The sequence below is a fragment of the Amphibalanus amphitrite genome, unplaced genomic scaffold (assembly GCF_019059575.1).
Source record: "Amphibalanus amphitrite isolate SeventyFive unplaced genomic scaffold, NRLGWU_Aamphi_draft 001161F_arrow, whole genome shotgun sequence".
Classification (NCBI taxonomy): domain Eukaryota; kingdom Metazoa; phylum Arthropoda; class Thecostraca; order Balanomorpha; family Balanidae; genus Amphibalanus; species Amphibalanus amphitrite.
The window spans coordinates 334-10,822 of record NW_024882655.1 but is presented as its reverse complement, the minus strand read 5'-3'; the positions used below and the strand labels follow the sequence as shown (position 1 = coordinate 10,822).

The 10,489-nt window shown below is 44.3% G+C and overlaps 1 protein-coding gene across 1 annotated transcript; it reads right to left on the bottom strand.

The window, feature by feature from the left end:
* Window positions 1–277: 277 nt before the first annotated feature.
* Window positions 278–10,230, bottom strand: LOC122370700 (sodium-dependent dopamine transporter-like). Its single transcript, XM_043346538.1, has 6 exons — window positions 10,149–10,230; window positions 7,605–7,779; window positions 4,617–4,701; window positions 2,461–2,667; window positions 1,639–1,776; window positions 278–883 (listed from the first exon to the last, which is right to left on the bottom strand). The coding sequence occupies exons 2-6, from the start codon at window positions 7,757–7,759 to the stop codon at window positions 782–784; spliced, it is 687 nt and encodes a 228-aa protein (XP_043202473.1). The 5' UTR covers window positions 7,760–7,779; window positions 10,149–10,230; the 3' UTR covers window positions 278–781.
* Window positions 10,231–10,489: the final 259 nt, after the last annotated feature.

Here is a 10,489-nt window from a genome sequence, read left to right as displayed (position 1 = left end):
ATCGCGATTCCGGCCAAACATGGTCTCGGAAAAGAGGTCTCAGGTCAAAGGTCATTTGGGTCAGGGTCATGAAATTTTCAGGGTCGGTGTAAAATTGATCAATGCGAGGGTACTGAAAGTTTCGTCGCGATCAGCCGCTTTTTACGCGAGTTATTCGCGAAAAACCATGGGGGGGGGGTCCATCCGACCCCCCCCCCACACATGCGAGGGTTAAGTTATTGACGAAGTTAGAACATAAGAACAGTATAACAGTTTCTCCATTATTGTATAGTCTTGCTTTGAATTCCAATTGAGTGTTACGACAATGTCTCGGTTTCGTCATGGCAGTGTCTTCAACTAAATTCGGTTTTAATATAGTAGCAGCATCCTAGTTGGCATGGCTGTGTTATCGGCCGTATGGTAGGTATATAGGTATTGCATTTAACATTCGAACGTTCTTGCCATTACGAGGCTAAATTTCGTAGTGTCAACCGCATACACCAAACGAATGGTAAGGTAGGGTACCGACCGATTCAAAACATGCACACAAACATACCCCAGAAAAACCGGCAACAGATTTAAGTTTAAACACAAGCAAAGTGTAATCGATGGTCTTCATCTTTGCTAAGCTAAGTCACCTTCATGTTTAGCTGTCATAGCATGGCATGACTGTCTCATGACATGACTGTCTTCCATAACATGGCCTGACTGAAATAACATGACATGACATGACTCTTCGCGACAGCGACATGACTGTTTGTCTTAGCATGAAAATGACCGGTCATGACCGGTGAAAAAGGTATCAGTGTGCCACTCCAGACATGGTGAACGTCTCGTATCTTCCATAGGTCGGCTGCATCTGATGTGGCGCCAGGTCCCACGGGGTGGTCATGATGCGCCATTTCTGAAATAAACAACACTGTTGTTATGATCAAGAATTCTTATTTGAATGATTATCCAAGATTGATTGGAGAAACAATAACAGCTTCGACGTAACATGGCTAAGGAAGTATATATGGAGGAGTATGCCATTTCTGAAGCAGATATTTCTATTGATTTCCAACAACTCTTACTGAACAATCTGATCACAATACACATCGCGAACTAGGAATGTCATAAGGTTTAGATGGTCCGACACCACTCTCAGAGTCTGAGCAGGAGAACCACCAAGGTTTATGCATAGTCCTGCCGCGCAAATACGATGGCATTACATTGGTTCAGAGGTCATTACTTCTGGTCAGAGGCCACCCGAACGTAATATTTTTGCCTTTTCACGGCAGAGCTGTAGATCAGTGTGGTTTATATAGTTTCTACCTCATAACAGCCATGGAAAGTATCGAAGTGATCGGCCACTCGGCGTACCTATGGCAGACATTGAAACTTTCCATGTGAGGTCACTTGAAGTGACCTGCTGAACTGACCTTGAGTGACCTTGGTCTGAAATTTTTACAACATGCGCAGAAAAGATGTGTGATAAGGTGTGGCAAAAACAGCGGCGAGCCCACCGGTGTTTATTTAGATGTTCGCGAACAAAACCACAGGGCGTGTCCAACCCCGCCCCCAAGCAGGGCGCGGGTTAACCTGTAATTGGCGCCACTAGTCGTACAGTCTCAAACATACCTGTGATTGACCTCACAAGCTGTACAGTCTCAAACATACCTGTCTCATCGTGCCGGGTCTTGTAAAAAGCAGGAAAACCGCCGAAATGACGACGAAGAGGAAATATAGTGCAGCCGCCACCGCTCCGACGATACTCAGCAGGGAGTAAATGGAGAATAACGAGAGAATAAAAAGAACCTGGCGGTACAAGATAATGTTACTGGCGTAAATTGTCAAAGTTACTGACGAATGGTTAATAGCCGTTTTCACGACGGCCATCTGGTACACATTTGGTGCACATCTGGTGCAGATCAGGTGCAGATTTGGTCAGATCAGGTTCAGTGTGTCTCTTAGTAGCTATCAGCTAGGATTGCACTAATTGCTTATATGCCTGCTTTGTCATATTATCAGAGAGCATCATCGATTAAAACACTAAAATAAATTCATAAAATGAAGAAATTTGCTGTAAAAGAAATTAGGTGCATATTTGGTCAAAGCAGGTGCATTCGCCGGATAGCCCGTCGTGAAAACGGCTAATGTTGATCAGCTAACGTAGATATTTGTGGCATAGACAAAGCTTTTGCTAATGATGTAACGAAGGTGTCTATTCAGACAGCAATGAATATTAGCTCTATCGACGTAACGTAGGTATTGAACTTAATGGTAATGAACAGGGTATGCGTTATAAAACGTTTTGACGCATAACCAGTCTTCATAATCACTTACAACATAAGCTGCTAATCTATCGAAAAAAATAACTGGGACACGACATCATACAACCTTGAGCCTAGCATCATTGTCCCTGACGTCATAACCTAACCTACCATCAAACCCACTGACGTCATAAGATAACATACCCACTGACGTCATAACATTCCTTACCGTCAAAACAATCGGTGTGATAATTCCCCAGAACAGCAGCGGGTACGGACATCCGCAGAACCTGCCCTGCATGGCCGACCAACACGTCTGGAATCGTCGAGCTCCGAACACGGCAGAGACAGCGACACATTCGAGGATACAGATAACGATCATGGATTGTTGGCTATAGGTGACCTGCTCAGCTTCTGCCATGGACCGCCAGGAGTTCTGTAAGAAATAACAGAGAGAGACGCAGTGTCACACAATTATGGAGGTCACAACAAAGGAGGTTTACAAAATCGATAGAGAACACAAAATTTTCAAAATTTCGATCGTCGCAAAATTCTGGGGGTCACAAAAAGAAGGTTTACAAAAATAAAAAAGAAATTCATTGGGATGCAGATCCCGAAAGAAAATTATTTTCTGGCTCTCACACCCATTTTTAAAGAACATTTTCCTCTTCAACTTGGCGGAGATAAAGCATTTGCGTGGATGGTCGTTTTACATCATGTATGTTACCTCATTAGTAAGAAATTAGTGGCTATTGATCTTCTCTGCATCTTTTCGGGCCTTACTTGACCGGCGATTTTCCCGACTCATTCCCTTTTTGGAGAGCGGGATTTTCCCCTGACACCCAAGCCAAAATAAAGCTGTAACACTGGTGAAACATAGCGAAATATAAAGATGTTAAAATCGTTGACCTTTTAGGGGCCGTCTCCGCCCGGAATCCCACCGCGCGGAATCCCACCTTACTTTGTCTACAAAAGGTATTTAAAAAAACAGCGACTTAATTGGTTAACCTCAAACCATGTGTAGGTATACCTGAATGATTGAGAGTATTACTGTTGTCAGTTTCGCTTGATACAGCTTCCAACTGTTTCTCATCCTACCTTTCTGTAGTAGGTATTTAACTGTTTTTCATTTTAGCTTGTTACAGTATCAACTGTCATGCATCTTATCTTACCGTGTTACATACAGTATCCAACTGTTTTCATCTTACCTTGTTCCAGTTTCCAACTTTTTAAATCTTACCTTGTTATAGTCTCTAACTATTTTTAATCTTACTTGGTTACAGTATCCAACTGTTTGTCATCTTACCTTGTTACAGTATCCAGCTGTTTTTCATCTTACCCTGCTACAGTATCTAACTGTTTTTCATCTTTTCCTGGTACAGTATCAAACTGTTTTTCATCTTACCTTGTTGCAGTTTCCAACTTAACCCTCGCATGTGTAGGGGGGGTCGGATGGACCCCCCCCATGGTTTTTCGCGAATAACTCGCGTAAAAAGCGGCCGATCGCGACGAAACTTTCAGTACCCTCGCATTGATCAATTTTACACCTACCCTGAAAATTTCATGACCCTGACCCAAATAACCTTTGACCTGTGACCTCTTTTCCGAGACCATGTTTGGCCGGAATCGCGATTTCGCGTATGTCGGCTCGCACTAGCCGCGTGTTTGCAAGCTTTTCGTGGTTTCAAACGTTCAAACATGTGATTTGATGTTACTCCCGTGTGTGTCAAGGTCACCTGAAGGTCAGGTCAGGTCATCGACCTTTGGTGACCTCGGGTGACCTCGGGTCACTTTTTCGAGTTTTACATGTTTCTAGGCTAGTTTTTGGAGCTGAATTCGAATTTAGCAACCATCTGAACATTTACGAAGTAGTTTTGGTGACTTCGTAACATGTTACGAAGCTGTCAGAGGCGGTTGACACGTACTACGAATACCCGTCACGACGCCTACTGGTTGACCTGACCTGACCTGACCCGACCTGGTCTAAATGCTTCAAGACATCATCTGTGATCAAAACTAACACGATATTCGTGATCAGCACCCCGAAAAACCCCTTAGCAGCCACACTTTACGACTTTCTAACAGGTCCCGATTTTCCCGACTTTGGGCCATTGACCTGACCTGGAAGGTCAACCAATGACCTAGGACCTTAAAATTGGGTATCATCGGCTTCCTCTCGTCACGGGCAACACGCTCGTTTTTTCCGCGAAGCTCTAGCTCGATCAGGGGCCAAACGGCAAGGGGGGGTCCAACCGACCCCCCTACACATTAGAAGCTGGCAAACGCCGCACACATGCGAGGGTTAATTCATCCTATCTTTTTATAGTATCTAACTATTTTTCATGTTAGGTACCTGATCACAGTATCCAACTGTTTTCATCTTACCTTGTTACAGTAACCAATACTGTATGCCAGCCAAGGGAGAGCAAAAACTGATACAAGAACATGCTTTCTCAGGAGCTGGCGGAACCTGTCAACAAAACGCATGAGTCAATCACTTATTTTCATCGAAACTTACAATACCTATATGACAGCTTACAATGTGTGTGATAATTCGAATAAAATACGTGGCAAAAATGCGAAGATGTGTGTCAGTTATCAGGGGCGGATCCAGCCGATCCGTTTGGGGAGGGCAAAAGTTTAGCCGACCATCGGCGACCCCGACCCACCACCGCGCCAGTGACCAAGTGACTTTACAACGCCAGTAGGGTAGCCCGGGGCAAGTCGCCCACCTCAATAGAAAATGCGTATATATCATACGTTTTCCTTATTACAAACGAGTTTGTGATGCTATTTTATCAATTGGTTATTTATCTTGAATGTATGCAAGAGCTCAGTGTTCCTGATGAAGAGAAGTTGTTCATTTTTGCGATTTACAAAGAGGAAAGGTCATGTTACCCATATACGGGGTAAGATGGTGTAAAATGTCCTATGTTAACCCGTGCGCAGCCGCGCTGGGGCTCTTGGATTTTCACGACCCTGGGGGATGTTTGAACACCCATCTACCTTCTAACTCGGCTCCTGGGCCATGTAGCAAAACGCGGTAGGCGGCGTTTGAAAGATCGTCAAGCATAATGACCAAATAACCCCAGTCACTTTGAAGGCCAGGTCAGAGGTCAGGTCACCAGAGGCCATCAAAGGCCAAATTCGACAATATTTAGGTCTAGTTTCGACAACTTTTGAAAAACCGGCGCATAACTCGGAAACGAATAGAGCTAGAGCACCCCAGAAAACTGATTTGAGGCCTGTTATTGCTTTTTCTGGATAATTCCCTCAGATTGGACCTCAGATGAATGGCTTAGCCTCTAGGGGGAACTGCCAAAATAGACGATTTTTACGGGAACGGATTTTCTGCGATAACTTTTGACTCAAACCTTGTAAGATTTTACTTTTATTGATATCGTGCTCCTCTCGTCAAGACGCGTCGAATGAGTTATAATTTGATCTTAAAGAGTGAACTTAAAACTTTGACAATTGGTCAAGGTCATGACCTGACCGAAAAAGGTCGTGTTGCATATCAGTCGATCCGTATTGTCAAGCTGAACACATCTAAGGTGTTTCTATTGCTCTAGATTGCGTCTATCAAAAGTTATTAGCGAACTGTTGCAAACTGTTGCACATCTTTCGTGACCTGAGATAACCTCAGGGACATAAGGAGGGGTCACGGGTGCCATTTTCCGGTTCACAGTGTCCTGTTTAGGTTGTAACTCGGTATTGTTAAGAATGACGTTTTTTATAAATTTAGCACGAATGTTTGAAAGGACGGATTGACGGAGCCGGAGCCCACGCTAAGCAGAGCTTGTTGCGTAGAGCCCAACCCCTACCGTCCGATCGCGTAATTCCGGATAACAGGAGAATTTAGATGTCAAAGTTTAACATGCCCTTCAAAACCGGACACAGCAAGTCCCTCTCAGACTGACTTCAACTGGCTGCGGCTGCTCCCACCAACCGGCTCAGACCATCCCCGTCAGCAGTCTCAAATATCGAGCACCGGAGCGACTCGAGCCCGGGCTCTCACTACCGGGACTCCATTGCTGCTTTACCAACAGAGCTAACGGACAGGTTTGCCCAAAACAGGCGCCTTTCAATTTTCTCTTGACTTTTAGTGGAGAGGTCGCAAAATTGACCTAGCCTTAGGTCACCGATATAAAAATCATGTGATTAACATTTTATACATAGGTAGGTACTGTTGCCCTTATAAACTGCTGAAAGTTTCAAAGCAATCCGTCACTCGGTTTAGCTATGGCAAGCAATGGAACTGTTTTTAGGTTATGTCACTTGACGTGACTTAGTGACTTCGTGACCTTGAGAGACCTTGGTCTGAAATTTTCAGAACACATGAAAAAATGTCGAAAACGGCGGCTCGGAACGCCGCCGTTTTTTTTTTACGCGGAACGCTCCACAGCGCTGAGGCTCCCAACAAACGAAAAAACTGTGGATTGCTTAGATAGTTTCGAAAAGGGTGGTTGGCGTCTTACCCGACTGGGTATCTTGCCCCCGTGTTACCCCACACCATGGCCACACTGCATAATGCATATGCATGCATTCAGTTCAGGGAGTTCCATCTATGTATTATCAGCATACCGACCCAAAATATCAGCAGCCAGTGGTCAGCTCCTTCCTTCGGAATGGCCGTCAAGGAAAGAAGCCCTGGTTTTCGTCCATATCGGCATCGACGCCGTATTAGATTTTCTCATCGCTACATGCTTTGGGAGGGGAAAAAAGATAGTCTTGCCCACACGAGTTGGCTTTGGGGAGGGCAAATGCCCATTTTGCCCTCCCCTGGATCCGCCACTGTCAGTTATTTCGTACGATGCTGACGTAGCATGCTAGAATGATCAGACACATTAGAACTAACTGTGTTCATGCACAGTTAGTTCTAATGTGTCTTCAAATTATATTGCTTTGATTTGAATCTATTTTAAAGTATTAAAGTTTATGTATTTCGAAACTTAAAAGAATTGGTTACGGAGCAGGGGTCGTTTCCAAATATTAAAAAAAAAAAACAGCTGAACCGATTGCGCTCAAATTTGGTAAACGGCTAGGGACAAGTTAGCGAGGTGTCGTGCAAAGGTCAGTTGGGACCTAGTTTGTACTTGCGCACGTGCAGGGTGCCGCTTCCAGATCTCGAGAGCGGCTGGGCTGATTACGCTCAAATTTGGCACTTCACTAGAAACCGGTAAGTAGATTGCCGTACACAAGTCGTTTGGAAGTACCCCCTCGCAATTCCGCACATGCAGGGTTCACCCTCTCCATCGCTCCGTTTGTCGACCCAAAAGGCGTTTTACTGGTTTCATACGCCCAAAAACGACCTAGCTTTTAAATTGTAATATCTATCTCAAACAACAAATAGAGAGATGTTCTTTTTCTTACCTAGGTGTATGAGGCAGCAGATCCCATATAGCCATAACTGTTGTCTCCACAGTCCACAAAGCCATCGAGTAACAACTAAGGAGAATGCAAATCAAGTAACAGGCCGTCCAGAAACCGCCACCAGGGGTGTAGAGCAGAAGAGTTTCGGTTACCATGGCAACCACATCGAGGCCACCTGAAATAAGAGTGTGGGATATAAAATAGTTAAAATTTTCGGGATTCATGTCAATATCGGATCAACTGAGAACAGATAACTGTCATAGTATTGTTAACCCGCGCCCCACTGCAACTGGGGGGGGGGGGCTATTTATCTATAGCCCCCTCCCGTTTTTCTGCAATAACTTCTAAACCGCTTGACGTATCGCCGCCAAACTTTCAGTACCTTCGGCTGCATCAATTTGACACCTTGTGTCAAAATTTGAACTTCGTATCTATCATAGGTCGGCCGGAAATGACGTCAGAGTGACGTCATGTTCGGCCGATTTCGACGCAAAACATTGAACTACGGGAATTGCTTCCAAGAGCTCAGTTTTTGAGCTAGATCCAATTTCTTTGCATGAAAGGACTCCGAATGGACTGCGCTATCAAACTGCTAACTCGAATTTTCAAAATTTTCAAAATTTTGAAAATATAAATAGCACCATCGTGTTGCTGAGCTCAAACTGCATCCGATAGACATGTTTTTTATTCAAAAATTTCAACTTTAAAATTTGACCTTTTTTGACCTGAAAGTGACCTGACCTCAGCTATATTCAGATGAAAATGGCCTCAAATGACACAGACGACACCGAATTCGAAATCTATGACCTAAATGGACCATAAAACATGTGTCACGTAACCGACTTCTGACATAAGATTTCTGTGACATATGATGACCTGACCCTGACCTGAAAATCAAAGTACAAGTTTGGTACCCTCAGGGTACCTAAAGCATCTGTTCACGAGTGCGTAAACCAAAACTCAGCCTGATCTGACTTGTAAGACGGCAGCCAAAGCCCAAAATGTGAACAAGCCAAATATCGATAATTTTTATTTTGACCTGACCTGTGACGTCATCGGTGACCTCGAGGTCAATGAAATTAGGTTTCGCTCGACAGTTTTTCCGGGGGTATCAGATGCTGTTTGAATTTTGACGATCGGCCCAGTAGTTCGGAGTTAGGAGGGGGGGGGCTATGAATAGCCCCCCCCCCCCCAGTAGGGCGTGTTATACACAGACCCCAGTGGGGCGCGGGTTAACTCAAGCTGGATACAGGAGAACCGCTTTACTCATCATTCCCCGTCGAGTGTGGGAGACTAAGAATGTATCATAGGTACCTATCTTCGTGCGCATTAAGAGCTATCGATTGCTTTATACCGCGTCTTTCTAGCCCTCTTAGTTTTTGAGTTAGATGTGAGTGGTAACTTATGCCCCCCCCCCCACTAGGGCGAAGTTGGCTGAGACCGCCACTGGGGCGCGGGTTAAACGCGTCGGAATGGCCCAATACCGCGTGACGTCATCAAGGGTCACCAAAGTTTTTTTTTTGTTGCTAATAAATCCTAACAGGAACGAGATACAGTCGCCCGGACGGTCTTTTAGTGTTCAGCTCATCAAGGCGCATCGAATGATATACATGATGAACTTGAGGTCACGTGACCTAAGGTCAACTTTTGACATTGACCTTTCGAGGTCAACACAATTAGGGTTCGATGGGGATTGACATGAGGATCACGATGGTGCCATTAGTTTTTTCCTAGCTTCGTTACTTCGAAAATTATTCGAGAAAAACTCTCCTCATATTAAGCGTCGCGATTTTGACTTTTTTGCTCCTGTGACGTCATCTTTGACGTGACCTGAAAATGACCTGAATAAAAATGGTAGACCGTGTCCGTGCGTACCCCATGCCGTTTACCGCTTGTCTCTATCTTGCTCCGTTCTCGAGATCTCGGGGGGGGGGGGGGGGGGGTGGTCAACCATCCACCCAGTCGGTTCTAAGTTGGCGCAGACCCCGTCGGTGCGCGGTTTAATACTATCAAGCGCAAATAATGATAGGCTAGGTATCATATTTTCTCAAGCAATCTTACTGCACATATTTATTTGGACAATTATTTGTTCAACGGAGTAAAGAATAGATAGATTTATCTTCAAATAATAAAAAAGTAGAAACAGAATCAGCTGAAGGTGTTTAAAATCAGCATTGCACGATTTGGCGGCTCATATTGTTAAACACATCAAAGGTAAACCCAAGACTGTCAATGTTTGCGCATCTTTGCAGATATAATTGTACGTTCTCTCTTGATACCTTGAAAGTACGCGCCAAGAAACGCGCATCCAAAGGATCCATCGAGTCAAACTGAGGAAGGGCTGCTAAATTTGAGAGTTACCGAGCCAGTTAATTAACCTGGGGATGGATGAGGATGTCAATTGGTTCAGTGACTTTAATATTTAGCAGGTAGGGCTTCATGAATCATCCGCACCGATACGCATCGAGCGGTACTTTCGAGAGAGACGGTACTTCTACATATAAGGATCCTACAATGAACGTAAAATCTTTATGAACAACTTACCGGTATTCACGTCAGAAAAATTCCTTCCAACGGCATGAGCCAGGGTGCCGATGATTCCAGGCACAGTAAGTCCTGAAAAAGAAGAAGACCCTAGGGAAACCGCAACAGCGATCCAGCGACTCATTTTGATAGGAAAATGGTACATATATAGTTGTAAGGTTAGAAAAGAAAAGCCAAGGCTTGTACACTTGTAACAAAAGTGAAAATTCTGACACAAGCTGAATTTATATATACGCCCATGACAAGAATGAAGTGAAATTAGAGTACGAGGTATTAATATGGTACTGTGCTATAACCAAACATGCTAATGTAGTGAGCATCATGTATGTGCGTTGCAAATT